We start from the raw sequence: 19,577 nt of genomic DNA, 5'->3' as shown, positions 1-19,577 counted from the left end.
CCGAAAATCTTTTCTGAAGATTCCGTGAAAATTTCATCAAAATCGGTCCAGCCATTTTTGAGTCCATACGGAACATACATCCATTTTTATATATATAGATGAAAAATGTTTGTATGAGAAAATTCGAAAATCTTTACGAAAGCACCAAATGGACCTAATGTAGTATTTTATCTGTCTAAAACCATATTCAGAAAATTTCCTTTCCAATGATACCAGTTTGGAGCTAATCGGTTGGATGGTCTCAGACATAGGACATAGGTAGAAACATTTTTTGTATTTTATATATATAGAATAATACATATTTATATTTTGTCCTAAAATAATGGCTTTGTATTAAAATCTTGAATAAATAAATTCAAATATTTTTTGTTCTAAACTTTTCTATTTTATTACAATTCACATTAAGGTTTAAAAATGAGATTAAAATAATGTACTTTTTGTTACATTAGAGACTAATTTTAGATATTGTAATTATGGTAAGGGTAGCGAAGCACACCGGATTTTAGCTAGTACATACATAAAGTTTAATTTCTTTCAAAGTTTATGTTCTTGTTAATACGAACATAATTTCTGTTGTAAATTTAATATTCTAAAAAATAAATAATCTTTTAGATTTATCCAAACTTTGTTGCTAATGTTCTGCTCAGTATTGTGCATACATTTGAGATGTAGACAAAAATATTTGCAAGTTTAATTTAGGGTTACTGACTCGAAACTTCAATGTGTAATATTTTATTCGCACACTGTATGTGAATTCCCAAAATCGCTTATTTATTTACGCTTTTTTATTGACATCTTGGCGGGCGTAGATCCTTAATTTGCATAAGTTTTAGTAAACGTTTAAGGTTTTTGCTCAATCGCTCTACTATAAATTGTTAAAATAATTTATTTATAATTGGCTCAATGTCGAACAGAACTCTTAAAAATATACACATATTCTAAATATATATAGCAGAATATTGATGGAAGCATTTTTGCATTCTTTGTTGTTTTTGCAAAATTTCCACATTTGTTAAAAAAAGAAAAATTGTTCTATTATAGTGATAAAAGTCATATTTATTAAATGAAGTATTAATAAAAGTGTTAACAAGAATAAGAGAAACAGTACGAAAATAATTTAGAAAACAATAGAACCAAGTGATCTTCATGAGAGTAGAAACGTGCAGCACATTTACATACCGCATGCAGAAATTGATCGTTTATAGAAAGTAGGGGCAGTGGAAAAGGAATTACGCACTCTTGTCATCTGAAGAGAGCTGAATTAAACCACAAACAACACACACCTACCTACATTATCATAAATAAATACAATAATAACAACAAATTATTAATAGAAATCTATATTGACTGACTGACTTTGTATTCATTTCTCTGATACCGTTAAATTCATTTGCAATTTATTCGCAACTGCATTAAAATCACAAACAAACAAGCGAACAATTAAAATAAAAATTGCAATTTTAAAAATATAAAAATAAAAAAGAAAAACATTGTGCAAAACAATAAATAATGCCAGATGTAAAGACAACAGTTTCACTTACTAGTGCTACAGTGGAAAAAATGTCTCGCCATGACATGTTGGAGTGGGTCAATAGCACCGTACATGGACAATATAAAAAAATAGAAGAGCTGTGCTCCGGTAAGTTTTCTATGCACTCATTTCTGTACAGTGTTTGTAATATTGGGATTTTGTCTTCTACTTTTGTTAAATTTCTAGGAGTGGCATATTGCCAAATGATGGAACTTTTGTTTCCCAATTCAATTGGTTTGAAAAAAATTAAATGCAGTGCAAAGTTGGAACATGAATTCCTGCACAACTTAAAGCTATTCCAAGCTGCCTTTTCAAAACTCAATTTCGATAAATCCGTACCCATTGATCGTTTAATAAAAGGAAAATTCCAAGATAATTTTGAGTTCTTACAATGGTTTAAGAAATTTTTCGATTCTCATTCGGGTGGTAAGGAGAATTTAAAAGTGCCAGCTGCCTTAGCTGCTGCCGCACAAAATGCCCCCAAGCCTATAAGAAAACCAGGAACGCAGCCATTAAGTGGCGGAGGAACTTCAAGGTCAGCATCCACCAAAACTGATGTGTTAAAAACACCCAAGAGTGGTCAACATGAGGAAAGAGTAATTTCACCATCAAGCCTACGTGTGCTGCAGGAAACACAAGAACAATTAACCGAACAAATGTTGAGCATAGAGCTGGAGCGGAATACGTACTATAAGAAACTAGCTGATATTGAAGCCATGTAAGTTTAAGTAAAAACTTTAATTTTCGCATAAATTGTAGGTATATGTACATAATAAAAACAGCCCAATTATGAATAAAAAATTCCGCGGGAGTTTGTTCCCCGGGAGTTTTTTCCCATTGAATTTGAATAGGAAAAATGAGAAAAGGGAAAAGGGGAAAAACTCCCGGGGAATTTCGCTTCATAGCTGATTTGTGATTCATATGGATTGTCTTAATTGACAGACTGTAACAGAGTTATTTATTAATTAAATTAAAATTGTAAATATACTAAAGATGCTACGTTTAAACAGACAATATCAAGAAATTATTTTTTACAAAAATGATATTACATACATACAAAATTTAATAATTTCAAATCAAATCTGGTTTATATTAAAGACCGACTTTTTCATTCCCAACCGTATGTCATGAGAAAGTGTTTTAAGCTATGCAGATGTCGAAAATAGCCAACATAATATGAGATTCTGAGAAAAATATGTCTTCTATATATACACATATAAAAGGAAGCGATTTTGGACTTACGTATGTCGTAAGAAATTGTTGAGTCGCAAAGTAGGTCTGGGTTTATTAACAACTCGCGCGTCTTTGTAATTATTTTTTATTACCGTTTTAGTTTTTTGCCTTCGACAATTTTGTACTCTGGTACGTGTGTGATGTAAAGCTTCGTATAACGGTTCCTGTTCTACGTCGTTTACACCAACCGCGTGTCTTTAAATTTACTTAACACCGGTGGAGACCATACCAAATGCAAACTGTTTCATTAAACTAGTTTGAAACTGACGATGGCGTAAAACGTTTACGCCAACCACGATAAGAATGAATAATTTGTTCATAAAATATGTTTCAAAATTTATTTTTTAAAATTATGCATGAAAATATCGTTTTTTACTCCGAAATTGATTTTTGACTTTAATCGAAATCGGTTTAACAGTCGATAACAGATCCATTGAACAATTCAAATTTGTATAAATAACACAATTTAAAACTTTTTATTTTTTAACTAATGGTGGAGCTAAAAAACTTATAGAAAGAATACATTCATATATGAATACATACAGAAATTTTAAGGGGTGTATTTCATGTTATTTAAATATTTTTAATATTAAATTATTCAACAAATATAGAAGCACTTATCTCACTACTAAAACAAGACGGGAAGAAGTATTCATTTATCATACCTGACAATATTGTACGCTAATTCATAGTAATGATCATAGAGAAACATACAGCGGAAACTAGCAAAAAAGTCGAACAAAAAAATTACTCGAAATAATCACACATACAAGTGTTGTTTTTGTTTTCACATAGTTTTTCTACTAATACATTCACACCACATAGGTTTCTGACAACTGAGTTAGGTCTTTGACAGGAGAGTTTCCGCTCTATGTCTAATCTCTATGATCACTGTTGCCAAATTTGCCGATTTATCGGCATTTTGGCGATTTTTGAGCGGAAAAATGGTAAAGTGCGATTTGCCGATTTTAGTACTCAAAATGACGATTTTATGAAAAGTTTATATTTACATCAAGGGTTTCATATAATTGGGGTATTCACATGGTATGCAATATGACTGTCATAATGTCCTAATATATTATAATAGTATAAAAGTATTATTTTTTGACAAACCAATAAACATAGTTATTAGCAAAGTATACCAAGTAGTCCAACTCTCAATTTTTTAAAATTACTCTCTCACATATACGTGTAGCGTGTGAATTCAACACCCTTGTGAGAGAATTAAACACATCAAAATACTTGAAATTTTAACTACTATTTTCCGGCTAAATGAAGGCCGACCCACGTTATTACACTTTTACACAATATTTAGTTAATTTTTTAAACATTTGCAGCACACATTTATTTCCAAAAAGCGTTTATTTTGAACAAATGAAAAAAAATATTTTTTTTTAATTTTTGACACTTAATTTTATTTGTGGTAGAATTTCAATTATAGAACAGAGTTTCAATTTTTGGTATTGAAAATCAAACAAATTGAAACTTTACACAATTTTATAGAACTCTGTAGGTCTGGTGAAAATTGAAAAGGCACCAACACATGTACATTTTTGTTACTAACACATGTTTAGAGTTAGGTACTTTTCACTAACACATGTTTAGAGTTAGGTACTGCTGTCAAAGAGTTGGACTACTTGTTATACTTTGGTTATTAGTTTAGAACTTTTTTTTTGAAACACAACATAAATTTATTTGAACTATCATAATATATTAGGACATTATGACAATATGACCAAATAGTAAACCGTGTGAATACCCCAAATATTTTAATTAAAAAATTGAATGAATACACATTAAACCGTAATTGTTTTTGTAAGAATGAAGATTATATATAAAAACAGAATCCAAATTTAATAATTTAATGAATCAAAATTTAAAATGTTTGTTAAGATTTTTGAAAAAATTTGTGAAATTTTTAATTTTAGTCGTCCGCCAATGTGTATAACATCTACTTGAAAGATTTCTATAAAGAATTATTAAAGTTAATTAAGTCTGATACTTGATTTTCCCGAAATTGAAATATTGTTGGTCCGAATTTCGTATACGTGCTAAACGTTTCTAAATTGCTTTTGTACATGACTTAGTATTCGCGATGTACATATGTAAGTCGTAGCTTTTTGCAAATCTTTCAGCCTTTTGTAAGCCGATCTTCCAGATTTTATTTAGCAACCTAACCAGAACCATACATGTTGTACCATTCATGTTTGTAAGTTATTGAGAGCCTTCGGAAAGTTTATTTCAACAGACAGACCAACATCGAAATATTGAATACTCTATTTATAAGGATCGTAAATGAAAAATGTGGAAAATAATAACTAGGGGCGGATTTTCATGCATTTATTATTGGAAAATATGCGCCTAAAATATGCTTCAAAAAAATCAAAATATGACCTAAAAAGTTAAAAAATATGCACTTATATTTTTGTGCAGAAACATAAAATAATTAAGTATGGAATTCGAAATGTCCAAAAAAATACACAACACTGTTGGCAGCAGTTAGAGCTCTTTAAATTATACCAGGAATTAAACAATTAAAGTTCTAAAACTATTTTTAAAATAATTTTTCTTCTGAAAAAACGATGGACGATATATTAATTGTAATATCTTGGTATGAATACTTGTTTAAAGCCATAATCTTTAGAGCTTCTCTATTTTGATCGTGCTGTAAAGTAGCATCCAACCTTAATTTTTATCTCGTAATAACCAAGCAATTAAGCAATTAGTAAATGTATCCCTTATAGAGGGAAATAATATCTGATCACTTGGCTGACTCCAATTTATATATTTTGGGTCATTTGACGTGCTATTTGTAATGCAGAGAGAAGTCAATTGGTTACTTTATACATCCCATGGAATCTAGCATAAAGACAATTATCACTTAAGTGTCTCTATGTAATCTATAGTGTCTCTAAGTTATCCAAAATCACTAGTTTACGACAGTCTCGTAGAAATAACTGTCTGGAGCGGTAACTGTGTATGTGAATCTTTCGATAACGAAATCTCTTATAAATCGAATTTGCAATTAAAACAAATATGAATGTTTTTCGATACATTTAATGAATTTTTGATACTTAACAAAACTAAACTTTTTTGAAGAAAAATGTTTTGAAATGATAATTTTCAATTACTGTTAAAGCAATGAAGAACTTAATGCCAGTTTCTCGATGTAAATGTTATCTACTGCTATTTCTATAATAAATTCGACAAAAAAAATTGTTGTCGAAATAATGTATTGCCCATTAATGACAAAAAATTATATTTTTATTAAAAATTGGCATAATATGCATATAAATATGCATTTTGAAGTAAAATATAACAAAATATGCATTATCAATAAAATATGCAAAAATATGCACTAACAAATCGATGCCATTTTGCAGCAAAATGTGCGATTCGGATAGATAATTGGTCTACATTGTATTTGGACGTTCGAGAAAAAACATGCATTTGCATATAAATCCGCCCCCTAATAATAACTTATATATATCCTTACCACTCATGGTAAGATGTGAATTCTTTATTGGATTTTGACGATTTTTTAGTCCAATTTTGACGATTTTATACCAAAATTATCTGGCAACAGTGTCTATGATAATGATCAGGACATCTTTAAATATGCACAAACAAATTTAAAATAATCAAACAAAAAACTTTTAAAATTGGAAAACATGCACAAAAAGATAAAGAAAAACTAAACAAAGTATTTTTCCAGTTTTAAAAATGAAAAATATGTTACATAAAAGATAAAAATAATAATTTGTAAACCAAAATAAATCCACGTGATTTCATTTCAGTGATTTAAAAACTCACACGTTTGATTTGTGCCTGTACTGTAAATCATACATTTTAGTATATTTCGGTGTGATTATAAATATCCGAAATCGCAAGGAAACACTTCAAAAAACGTATTGCTTCTATATTTTTAAATTTTCACAAAATCTATTAAATTATTGAGTTTTCAAAATAACTCAAGAAAATAAATTAGTTTCGATTTTGAATAGTTAACTTACATATCGTCACCTAAAATGCAAAATAACGTAACATCACTTTTCATAAGTTTTTAGGAGAAGCAAAAAACGATATAAAATGAAAACTACTTGAGATATTGAAACAAAATTTTCAAATCTAAATTACAATAGCTCTAGAAATATATTTTATTAAAAAAAAATAATTTTTTCAAAGCTCACTTTAAGATATGTGGCTTACGTTTTTTTGAATTGTTATTTTCTGAAACAAAAAAACGTATCATCAATATAAATTTTTGTGAAAAAATAAAAACTTAGATAAAAATATTTTTTTTATTTTAAATAAAAGCAGTTTTTATATATTTTAAATTTTATTATGTTTTTTTATATTTACTAGTTGTCCCGGCAAACTTTGTTCTGCCATAGCTCACACACAGTTTGAAGACTCCCACTATAATAGCACCCCAGATATGCAATAATAAATTTTTACTTTGTATGGGAGGTGCCATACCCATTGTACCTATATAGGTCAATTGTGAATCTAAACCATCCAGGGACTCACTCAAACACACACAACAAATTTCATAGAAATCGGCCCAGCCGTTAAGGAGGAGTTCAGTTACTGATAATGTTTGATGTCATGCACTCGATATTTTTGCGGTTAGGACTCGATGTATTCTTTGTTTATAAAAAAAAACGTTTTTTAGGTTCTATTGAAAATTGCTAAATCGTAAAGTTTTATTTTAAAATTATAGATTTAAACTGCACATTTTAGTTTCAAATATTAGTTAACTTTGCCTTGATATACATATATCAGCCATACCCATATTCTTTATAACTATAGTTAATTATAATATATTTGCAGAGGGAAATATGTATGTATACATTTAAATTGTGATTATCAAATCAGCAAAACGGAATATTCAAATTTTTTTAATATGTAGTGTTAAATGAATGTATAAAAAATTAACCCGTAGAATAACGATATGCCTAATACATAATTATTTTCATTTTCAGTCTAAACGAATCCGTAAAAAATGAAGTCCATGTTGAATGGTGTAATCGTGCATTGACCATACTGTATGCCGTGGATGATAACGCACCCACTGGCGATGAAGAAGGTACTGCTGAGGTTTATGCGGCAGAAGCTGGCGTAGAAACCGCCGATTTATAAAGCATTTATTAACTATTCTGTCTTAAATCTATTAATTTCTTTTGATATTTATACAAGTAATAAAAAACTACACAATTAAATAAATATGTAGTGTTTAGCTTTCTTCATTATCTGATTTCTCAGACGATGAAGATGATGTTGGCGAATTGGAACTATCATAATCACAGACTAATGCTAAACTTTTAGGTAAAGTTATTAAACAAACATTGTTGGAATTTGTAGAGGTAGTTGGATCATTCTTGTCTGCTAAATTTATGTCATCTATAGGTTTCATATCTGTGCCTATACATATCTCACTTTCTTTTTCACTGTTTTGAGTTGAGATAGTTGAGTTTGCCTCATTTGAATTCTGTTTTCGTTTGATTCCCAGTAGTTTGTAGTCTAGATGAGAACTTAATGCCTTTTGACGCTTAAGACCTCCAAAAGTAGTTTGCGTTGAACCTGGTAGTGTTGGTTGCAGCAGAATGTCTATACGCTTTTCTTCTTCTCTTTCCTGGGCAGATTTACTTTGCAGTTTCATTAGAGCAGCCATTTGTCGATCTTGTTGAGTTTCCGGCAACAGTGCTATATCTAGACTGCTTTTGGCCAATAGTTTTTCATCAAGTTCTTTCAATGCTTTTAATTCTGTTTTCTTGGACTGAAAAGAATTAATAATAAAATACTCATTAAAATGTTTATGCATGAAGTTTCTAAAAACTCACCCTGAATTCAGCTCTTAGTTTACAATTGGCTTCATAACAGTCATTCCAAACCGTTTTATTCCTTTCCATTAGCTTTTCTAAAACTGGCTTTGCTTGATCTCCGGCCTTTTGATCTTTAGCTTGATGTTCCAACTTATACATGGCATCGTCAAATAAACGTTTTTGTACTTCTTTCGTTTCAGGCACAACTTGTTCGTTTTGTGTAGGATCCCAACGATTTTCCTGTCTTCTAGCACCCGATAATATAACATAATCCAAATTGCCAGGATCTGTCTGTATTTCAAAATGATTGTCGCACAAATGACATTTCATGCGGAACTTATAGATGGGAGTGGAATAGTACATTCCCACTTTGGTCTTCTCAGCGTTGTAACGAACACCCATTCCAATATGATTCTTACAGCCATCACACCAAATGTTGTAGGGCATTTCAAATCTGATGATTATTATGCCCAAGTGAATCTTCCTGGCCCTTTCCCGCAAAGCATGGGTGCCGCGGAATTTGTTAAGGCCACCTTTTTTGGGATCATAGTCTGGCGGATAATATTTATTTTGTCCCTTGCGCTCACCCATTTTGTTTAAAAACGTTTACTTTCCGAAATATAAATTCCAAAAGTATTTAGAATGTAAACACAAATACTAATGTCAGTTTAAACGATTATTTCCAAAATACAAAACAACAGCTGTTCAAACACACAAGGATGCCAGATTGAACACAAATATACAGTAATACTACTATAATTAGAATTAATATATTAAAGTGCTTTTATTTCTTAACACTGCAGCCACACGATCAAGTTTTTCTTGATAGTCTTTTACATATACTGTTTGTCAAAATTTATAAAAATTGAAAGCGGTGACGTAGGTAGCACGCAACTTGAAAACAATTTTAGTACAAATTGGACATAAAAATGTAATCAGCTGTTTTCTTGAATGAAAAATTGAACACCAACTTGAATGTGAATGTTCGTTTCAATTCTTAAAAGTGTGAGTGTATTAGTAAAAAAGTGTGAGTGTATTAAAACTTGAAAGGCAAAACTTGATCGTGTAACCCCCAAGTAACATATGAAATAACGTCGGCAGAATTAGGAACAATGACGAATTTATATAAAGTGGAGTCAGTCAAACAGCTAATTATATTTTTTCATTTATTTGGCCTTAGCTTCTGTGTCATCAGGATCACATCTGATTATAGATATAACACTAATGTCAAACTACACGTATAAAAAATATTCGCCCGCATTTATGTCAAACTCTATATATAAAACATAATTTGATTTTCGGTCATATTATGTCAAAAACATTGACTAAATGATTTGACCTGCGCGAAAACAACTAACAATTTCTGAAAATGTGTATATATAAACAACTTTTGACATTACAGATCTGAGAAAAAAATAAGGTCTTCAACACCTTATATATTAATTTGCCTGGGGCAGTCACCCCTACTGAGAGTAAATGTGATGTGCTTATTTTGAGTTCATTTACTCGTATTATCCAGTTATTCAACCATATCCACTACTCTGATATAATTAGCCAATTCCGTGGATCTGCATGCGATATAAGTATTGCCATGAGATCATCCAATGTCGATATGATAAGTCTATAGCACTGTGTGCAAATCAAAATATTTTATTATCTCTCCAGTCAATCGATAAGTTTTCTCAATGGTTTCATATTGTTCACAAAAACCAAATTGATGAACTGGGATAACATTTGGTTATATAAATAAGATATAATTTTGCATCGCAATATTTTCTCAAATAACTTGATATGTAAGATCTGTATGAAGATGACATTGTTAAATATTTTCCTGGCTTAAGTATCACTATAATCTGAACAATTTTCTAATTTGTTGAGAAAGCGCCTAGTCTTATGATTGCAGAAAACATTACAGATAGATCGATTGTAGCTATATTATATATATATTATTATATTACTGGTGCTCCTCTAAACAAATGGCTCTTTTCATTATTTTAGTAGCTATGGATAGCCTGTGCTTTGCAGCAGTTGATTTATTTTGTTGCCACAAGCTTTCCCTTTTCGAAAAGTAATCGTACAATATCTGAATTGGAAATAAGCATTTTTGGTTTTGTAGGGATTTCGATCTTTGAATGATCCACAGCCGAAGTAATTAATGACGTGAAGTCTTTGACGCATTCGTTTATCTCAAAAAATTTAAATAAATTCAGTTTTCATAAAAAAGTATATCTAACGCAATTGCAATTTCAAGCCCTTTAAAATAATATCAAATCAGGAAAAAAACTTCGACGCCGATTTTTGACAATCCATATCGTAGGTCATAATTGACATGAATACAGTTTTCATATGGTTTTGTCTCATTCTGTTGTTTCAGTTTATAAGTTTTAAGTCAAATCGTTAACTTTGAAATTGTATATTTTTTCACATAAATTAATTTTGCACAGTGTAGACTTGATATAACATCCCTGTCATTTACCATTTTTTATTCTCCTACCCAGACAATTTTGACACTTTATTTTGTTCCCCATTTTCTTGACACTTTTCAATTAGACTTTTTTTTGACAACGAATTGTGTCTAATTGGAGAAAATTGCAGTTGGAGAAAAAAATAAATACGAAGACAAATTAACCCTTTTGCCACGTTATTTATTAAACTTAATTAATAAAACTCCTAGTTTTAGTCGAAAAACAACAGAAAGCTAAAATGAAAATCTATACAAATGAGGGCAATCCACTTGGCCTGAAATTACAAATATTGGCCAAATTTGCAAAACGTGAGGTGTCGGTGGAAAAAGTTAACCTAAATGGTGCGTGAGTAGTTGTTTCTGGTTGGTGTGAGTACACATTTGATCGAATGTTAAAATCATAAAGAAGTGCAAGGGGGTGCCAACAATTAAAATTTCTTTAAAAAACCCCATAAATTATGATGTTTTGAATTGAATGTATGACGAAATGTTGTTCTTCTATTGCAGATATTAAATCTAAAGACTTATTGGTTTTACCAACTTTACAATTGGAGAATGGTGTAAAATTGTTCTCGACAGATGCAGTGGCTAAATATTTCTTCCCTGATGAAGGCCAATTAAGGGATGAGGTTTGTAATGCATTTCGGGAAAACTTTATCATAAACTTTAAATAATTTAGGAGATTTTATGAATATTGACCTTGTTCAAGGTTATTTTAATTATTTTTTATTTTTGTTTATCCAGTGGCTTGAATGGTCTTCAACATTATTGGCACCTGCTTTGGTACATCACATGGGTCATGGCCATCGTGCTAATCCTAACGCTATGCCCGTACTTAATGCTTTGGTTAAGAAGCTAGAAGAGCATTTATCCAAAACGCCCTTTCTGGCTGGTGATAAACTCACTGCAGCTGATCTCTCAGTATGGTCCCTTCTTGCACCGGATGGAACATTAAAGGGAGCCCAAAAAATTGAAAATCTTCTCGTGTGGTATCGTAAGATCAGTGCCATGCCAGAAATTAAATCACTGTTAGCAACACAACCTTTAAAAGATTTATCTTTTAATGCTTTACAAAATTCAAATCTATACGGAGGTCTCTACCATGTTTCTCTTAAATTGCCTGTATCTTTGGCCGAAGCTGGCAATCTTTTGGCTGACACTGGTTCTACTTTGGCCGATACAATTACTGACGAAGAACTTAATTTGGCCAGCAGTAACTTTGTATTTGCACCTGTTCCAGAACGTAAGGATCCACGTACAGTTCTTCCTAAAGCTGGTGAGCGCAATGTGCTGGTCACATCTGCTCTCCCATATGTAAATAATGTGCCACATTTAGGCAACATTATTGGTTGTGTATTATCCGCTGATATTTTTGCAAGGTAAGTCGTTCATTTATTAATTTATGTAGAAAATTCATAGATAATGTCACTGTTACATTCTCGGGACCTAGAGTTTTAACGACATAGTTTTTTGACATATAGCCTCTCGACCCAATGAATATCTCTACTCGATATTTTGTTATAAATAATATTCTACCAGACCACCAGGAGCTTTTGCAGCTGCAGGCCAGCACGGACTGTGTCATCTCTTGATACGCTTCAACATCTGATTTTGAATTCAAATGTTAGTTTTTCTTCCGACTCCATTTTGAATATGGAAATGAGATACAAATTTTAATTTATTAGATTGTACAATTTTGGTTTGCTATCGATATTGGTTGGTTAATGTGTACTCTTAAATGGTCCTTATATGGGAGCTATGACCACTTATGAACCGATCTGCAAACAATTCAGTACATTGATTTCTATATATACGATTATTAAAATATCCATCTGATATTGATAAGAGATTTATGTTTCGGAAATGCGGCTTATATGGGACCATATCAAATATGGATCGATATTCACAAAATCCAGTAGTATGATTTTTATATCCATATAACTGATGTGTGTACAATTTTGTCAAGTCAGCAATCAGTGCTGCTATAACAACCAATTATGGACATGTGTTCATTAAATTCGGTAAAGCAATTTTTTATGCATTGGGGTTATATCGAATTTGATTACTGTGTTTATAAAAGATTTATGCATATTTAAGTGACTTTCCGAAGTGGGGGCTATTGTCAAATATATGTAGACTGATGTTCCCAAAATCGAGCAGTATACTGTAACTCATTTGTGTAAGATTTTGGTTCAATATTTTTAAGATATTTATGAATCTTAATGCTTTGTCGGAAGTGGTCCTTATATTGGAGTATAACCAATAATAATAACGATATAATTCGGTACAGCGATTTGTATATACATATGTATTAAGCCGACTCACAGAACTGTCCATGTTTATAAATGTTTATTATTTTGAAAGTAAAAACTTTTCGGGAATTTAAAAAAATATTTTTTGTTATATCGCGCTACAAAATTGATTTGCGGCAGCTCAATTTAAATAATATTGATTTATTCATTCATACTGAGTCAACTTAAATGTTTACTTAAATTTACTATATACCATCGAAGAAAATATTTTATTTATGCCAATTTCCACTTTTTTGCAAACTATGAGTATTTACTTGTCAAAATAATAATTTTGATATCCATATTAACCATGTTTAAACATGATGTTTATTGACGGTACGATAACATGCGAACTATCACGAATAATGAAAATGAAATTAACACAATGTTTATGAAAAATAAAAATTTTCTTAAAAAATCCTAGAAAAATCGTATTCGAAACTTTTTATTGTGGAGGGTATAAAAATGGTGAAAGGAAAGTAAGAGCTTTTATGAATCTTAGGAAGATGATAAGACTTTTATTTAATCTACCTCTACCACATTATCACGATATCTTGTTATATGTTAATTTAAACTTATACTGTCTGGTAAAATACTTTTCTACATAAAATAAATACATTTTATAATGCTTCCTTTCTTTAAAGATACTCACGTGCAGCTGGCTACAATACACTCTACATATCCGGTACTGATGAGTACGGCACAGCTACCGAAAATAAAGCACTTGCTGAAAATCTAACACCCCGTGAAATTTGTGACAAATACTTTGAACTTCACAATGGCATCTATCGTTGGTTTGGCATTGGTTTCGATTACTTTGGTCGTACTACAACCCAAGAACAAACAGAGTGAGTAAAGGATGCATAAAAAGCTATAATAATAATAAATAAACAATTAATAAAACAACCATTTTGCAATAGAATTGTACAAGAAGCCTTTAAAGATGTCTACGATAATGGGTACATTTTAACAGAAAGTGTTGAGCAGTTATTGTGTCAAAAATGTGATCGTTTCTTGGCCGATCGGTAAGATAATTTATTAAATTATTTTAGATGTTAGTAATAATTTATTACGTTATAGTTTTGTTGAGGGAACATGTCCTCATGTCGGCTGCGGCTATGAAGACGCTCGTGGTGACCAATGTGACAAGTGTGGTAAACTAGTGAATGCAACCGAACTTATACGTCCCCGCTGTAAAGTGTGCAACACTGCTCCAGTTGTAAGATCCTCCGACCAATTGTTCCTTGACTTACCCAAAATAGAAAACACACTACGTGAATGGGTTGATCATTCCGAAAACGGTTGGACGAATAATGCTCGTGTTATTACACGTGCTTGGTTACGTGAGGGCTTGAAGCCACGTTGTATTACTCGTGATTTGAAATGGGGCATTCCTGTGCCACACAAGGGCTTTGAAAACAAAGTATTCTACGTATGGTTTGATGCACCATTCGGTTATGTGTCAATGACCAAACGTTACTCCAAGGAATTTAAAAAGTGGTGGCAACCCGAAAAGGGTGTGGAAGTTGAGCTCTTCCAGTTTATGGCTAAAGACAATGTACCCTTCCATTCGGTGGTGTGGCCCAGTGCCTTGTTGGCCATTAACAAGGGCAACACTTTGGTGTCCCACATAATGGCAACGGAATATTTGAATTATGAAGATGGCAAATTTAGTAAAAGTCGTGGTATTGGTGTCTTTGGCAATGATGCCCAGGTAAAGTTTAAAATAATATTCTTTGATTATTCTATATAACTTAATTTTCGCTTTATTTAGGATACTGGTATTCCCGCCGATGTATGGCGTTTCTATTTGGCTTCAGCCCGTCCAGAAGGTCAGGATTCTAGCTTTAGCTGGAACGATTTGGCGGCCCGTAACAATTCTGAGCTCCTCAACAATTTGGGTAACTTTGTTAATCGTGGTTTAGTTTTCTGCGAAAAGAACTTTGATAGTGTTGTGCCTCCCATGAATCTCACCAATGACGACCATATACTGCTGGCTCTTATCAACCGTGAGTTGCGCGGTTATGTCAACTCCTTGGAGAAGGCTCGTTTACGTGATGGCATCAGACACATGCTTTCTATATCACGTCATGGCAATGTTTACCTACAGTCCCAACAGCCTTGGGTGCTGCTTAAGGGCAACGATGCACAAAAGTCTAGAGCTGCCACAATTATTGGTTTATGTTGTAACATTGCTTGTCTCCTGGCCAATCTTATATTCCCATATATGCCATCAACGGCTAGAACTATGTTTGAACAATTGAATGCCAAGCAAACACAATTGAATGCCGAGTAAGTATATTTAGAAAATTAGGTTTAGAAAATCAGTTAAAAGAGTCCCATGGAAAATCTGCTTTTTTCGATAAGTCCTTCCGAATATTTACCGAATATATTATTATTAAATAATAAAAATCTTTTTTCAGAAAACCATTTATCTCCATTTTGTTACCATCCGGGCACAAGATCGGCAAACCAGCACCATTGTTCGCTAAATTGGAGCAAAGTTTCATTGACGAAATGAAAAATAAATACGCTGGACCTCAGGTTCTAAGTTCCGCTGATTCGGAGGTCAGCTCTTCAACGGTTGCTGATTTGGAAAAGGCTATTCAAGAACAAGGCGATAAAGTAAGACTAATCAAAGCCTCTACAAAAGACAAAGCTGTATGGCAACCGGAAGTAACCAAACTTTTAGATTTGAAGAAACAACTAACGGAAGCGCAATCTAAGCAGGCAGCAGCAAAAACCGAAACAAAACAAAATGGTGCTGCACCAAAAAGCGTAAAAGATCTTGAAGCAGCCATACAGGCACAAGGCGATAAAGTGCGTCAACTAAAGGCATCCACAAAAGACAAAGCCGTTTGGCAACCGGAAGTCAATAAACTTTTAGACTTGAAAAAACAATTAACAGAAGCTCAAGCCTCTGCCGCCACTGCTACCACCACCACTGCTTCCCCAGCCTCAGTCGATTCCAACAAGGTAAAGGCAGTAGAGGATAAAATTGCCAAACAAGCGGAAAAAGTGCGCACTTTGAAAGCTTCTGGTGATGCTTCCGTTTGGAAGCCAGAGGTAGAAGTTCTTTTGGCTCTTAAAAAGGAATTGAACACTTTAACAGGTGCTCCCGAACCCAATGCTCAGGGTAAAAATAAAAAGAAAAAGTAATTTCATACGTCTTTTTAAAGTTTAGTCACACTTTTTTGTATTTGCCACCATTTATTTAACTATATTTACTTTTCTCCTCGTGTTTGTGTTTTTTATTCTTAAATAATTTTGGATTCTCAATTTCAAGTAATTAAATAAAGTTTTATTTTATTGTTTCTTTGATTGCATTTGATCATGATTTTGTATTCGACCATACAAAAAAACTTAATTTATTTATTAATGTTTCGCTATCATATGAAATATATTTATTATAAAATTCATTTGTTTTTTTTTTTAATTTTGCAAAAAACTTAAACATAACTGCTCAATAAATTATTTTGAAATAAATGTATTGAAATTATTTATTCTTTAAAATTATTATTAACCTTTTAAGATATGTATAGGGTGATCCTTTTAAAGTTTTTTTTGGGATTTAAAAAAAATACTTTAATTATAATTGGATGTCGTAATCTTTATTATGAACCGAAATATCCAATATATGACATTTACTTTTTAAAGATAATTTTATTAAAATGTTCGGAAGGTGCAATTTTCGATCACACCCAGCCATGCTATCATCGGCATCTCGCGAATTAAGTAATGTTGGCTTATAAAGGTAGGGAGGGTCACATATGGCAACTGTTTACTCAAAGTAGCGTAACCACTTCTTTAGCACAAATTTGTTTGCCGTTGTAGCATCAATTAAATAAAACTAATTGTTTTGAGTTGTGTTATGTAATAGGAGTTTTTGAAATAAATAAAAGAATTAAAATATATTTTATTTAGTGGTTACGAAATTATAGAAACAAATCCAGCGTACCCCAAATACCTTGAGGTTGATCTGCTCCCGTATTGATGCCATTGTCAATTCAGAGGTTTACATGTCCGCCAAGATATCAGTCTAAAAGACGCTGCATTCATCGGAAAGTTTATATGACAACCGATAGTCACTATCTTCTATGTTTCTATCTAAAATCATATGCTCAGCACAATCGCTGTCATCACATGTGTAAGTAGCTTCATCTATATATGTATATTAGAGTGACAATCAGTTGAATGGAAAAAAAATTTTGTTAAAATTTTGAAGAGTGCCGGGTGGAATATTGTGACACTAGGCCTAAATGTTAAGTGCTGAAAATTTTAGCCAAATCGGGCAACGATTTCTGGACGCGCATCGAGGTCAAAGTTCAGATATATGCAAAATTTTACTGTTAATATGGAATAAAAAGGTGAAACTCGTTAACTTTCTTTGCATTGTTTATTTATTTTTTTTTATTTATTGTAAGGATTTTCCTTAAGTTGCATTAAAATCGGCCCAAAAATATATAACATTTCGCTATCTTTTCATTAGAAATTCCAAATATTGAAAAATGTTACCTTGACCTTCACGATTTAAAGGTTATCGTTTTCCGATTTTAGTAAATCTTTCAGACCATATTTAAAATTACCAGGATTATAATACTATGAATAAGTTTTACTTAAAATTTATAACAGTAAGGAAATTCGCCTAAATATGGACAAAAAATTAGTTTTTCTTGAAAATCGCAAAATTTAAATCGCAGGTACGGAAAAACTGTAAGAGGTATTGACATAATTTTTTCATATTTTTATTCCCTATTTTGTTCTCAATAAACCCCAATGTGATATCGAAAAAATCTGAAATTTGTTTAACAAAATTTTTAAAAATTTGAAAATGGAGTTTTGAAACAGCCGTTAAAAAAAATTTTTTTTTTTGGCCATACCTGCGAATAAGTTAACGGTATCCTACGAAGACAAAAACTCATATACAAGTAAATATGGACATATTTTAAGTAAAAATGAGCTTTTATTTTAATTTTTCTCGAAATATCTTAATTTTTTTCCTAAATTTTTTGTTCAAGTGGCCTGAAACACGTTAATGGTCTGGCGAATTTGTAATAACTTTAAAATTTTTTAATCAAATTTTGTCATTTATATCTCATTACAACGATAATTACGTACATATTTCGATTCTTTTGCATTCAATTGCAAAAGTATTTATTTAGTAGCAAAATTTTTTCAAAAACTGAAAAATTTGCATTTTTCTCTAATTTTGGCGATAATATAGTTTTTGGGTCATTTTGAACCAAAGGAGATACAGGGTTAATTTCCAAAATTTTTTTTTTAATTCATTAATATAAATAAATCTACATATTTCTAGAAAACAATGCAGAAAGTTAACAAGTTTCACATATTAATTCCATATTGACAATAAAATTTTGCATATATCTGAACTTTGACCTCGATGCGCGTCCAGAAATCGTTGCCCGATTTGGCTCAAATTTTCAGCACTTAACATTTAGGCCTAGTGTCACAATATTCCACCCGGCACTCTTTGAAATCTAAAAAAAAATCGGCTGTCACTCTAATGTATATAAAAGAGTAACGTTACTGACTGACTGATTCATCATCGCACAGCCCAAACGGCTGAAGCTAGAATCACAAAATTTTAACTGTGGGTTCCTCCCTCCCCAAAACGATCCGATAAGAAGGGATTTTTGGAAATACGAACGTTTAGGGGGTAAACACGGGTAAATTCGGTAACCTTATATCTTCAAAACTAATAAAGACACAAAGAAACTTAAAATTGCATGTTACTCCATTCAAAAAATATGCTGACAGGTGTTTCGTATTTTTTCGAAATTCGAAACATTTAGGGGAGAAAACGGGTAAAAACTATTTTGGTACTTTTTTTGTACCCTATGCATCTTTTAAACCAATAAACATAGAAACAAATTTTAAATCGTATTCTTTACTTATCAAAAAATAAAAAATATAAGTTTGGTACTTTTTGGAAATTCGAACCCTTAAGGGATAAAAATTGTGTTTATTTTTGGTACTTTTTCATAAAATATGTTTTTCTACAATCTGACATAGACATACGAATATTTTATTATGATCTCCCACCACGATACAGAAATTTATATGAATAAAATTTTACAAAAGCAATGGGGATAAAAAAGGTACCAAAAAGGGGATAAAATCGGGAAAATACATTTTATTTGAAATTATTAAGCCAATTTTGATAATTTTTTTAACATTGGTTCCTGGATTCATACAAAAATTAACTAACAGGG

The 19,577-nt window shown here is 31.5% G+C and overlaps 3 protein-coding genes across 3 annotated transcripts; 2 read left to right on the top strand and 1 right to left on the bottom strand.

Annotated features, from left to right (window-relative positions):
• The first annotated feature begins 1,008 nt into the window (after window positions 1-1,008).
• On the top strand, window positions 1,009-7,990 carry LOC135960955 (microtubule-associated protein RP/EB family member 1). Its single transcript, XM_065512382.1, has 3 exons — window positions 1,009-1,639; window positions 1,718-2,249; window positions 7,750-7,990. Exons 1-3 carry the CDS (start codon window positions 1,510-1,512, stop codon window positions 7,904-7,906), a joined length of 819 nt encoding a protein of 272 aa, XP_065368454.1. The 5' UTR covers window positions 1,009-1,509; the 3' UTR covers window positions 7,907-7,990.
• Window positions 7,866-9,222, bottom strand: LOC135960953 (coiled-coil domain-containing protein 130 homolog). The gene is made up of 2 exons (XM_065512381.1): window positions 8,608-9,222; window positions 7,866-8,543 (listed from the first exon to the last, which is right to left on the bottom strand). The coding sequence occupies exons 1-2, from the start codon at window positions 9,178-9,180 to the stop codon at window positions 8,001-8,003; spliced, it is 1,116 nt and encodes a 371-aa protein (XP_065368453.1). The 5' UTR covers window positions 9,181-9,222; the 3' UTR covers window positions 7,866-8,000.
• A 1,969-nt stretch (window positions 9,223-11,191) lies between these two features.
• MetRS (methionyl-tRNA synthetase 1) lies at window positions 11,192-16,843 on the top strand. The gene is made up of 8 exons (XM_065510839.1): window positions 11,192-11,395; window positions 11,561-11,682; window positions 11,798-12,432; window positions 13,989-14,192; window positions 14,265-14,369; window positions 14,425-15,058; window positions 15,119-15,636; window positions 15,768-16,843. The coding sequence occupies exons 1-8, from the start codon at window positions 11,293-11,295 to the stop codon at window positions 16,501-16,503; spliced, it is 3,057 nt and encodes a 1,018-aa protein (XP_065366911.1). The 5' UTR covers window positions 11,192-11,292; the 3' UTR covers window positions 16,504-16,843.
• Window positions 16,844-19,577: the final 2,734 nt, after the last annotated feature.

The sequence above is a fragment of the Calliphora vicina genome, chromosome 5, assembly GCF_958450345.1.
Source record: "Calliphora vicina chromosome 5, idCalVici1.1, whole genome shotgun sequence".
Lineage (NCBI taxonomy): Eukaryota > Metazoa > Arthropoda > Insecta > Diptera > Calliphoridae > Calliphora > Calliphora vicina.
This window is presented reverse-complemented; position numbering and strand designations above follow the sequence as displayed.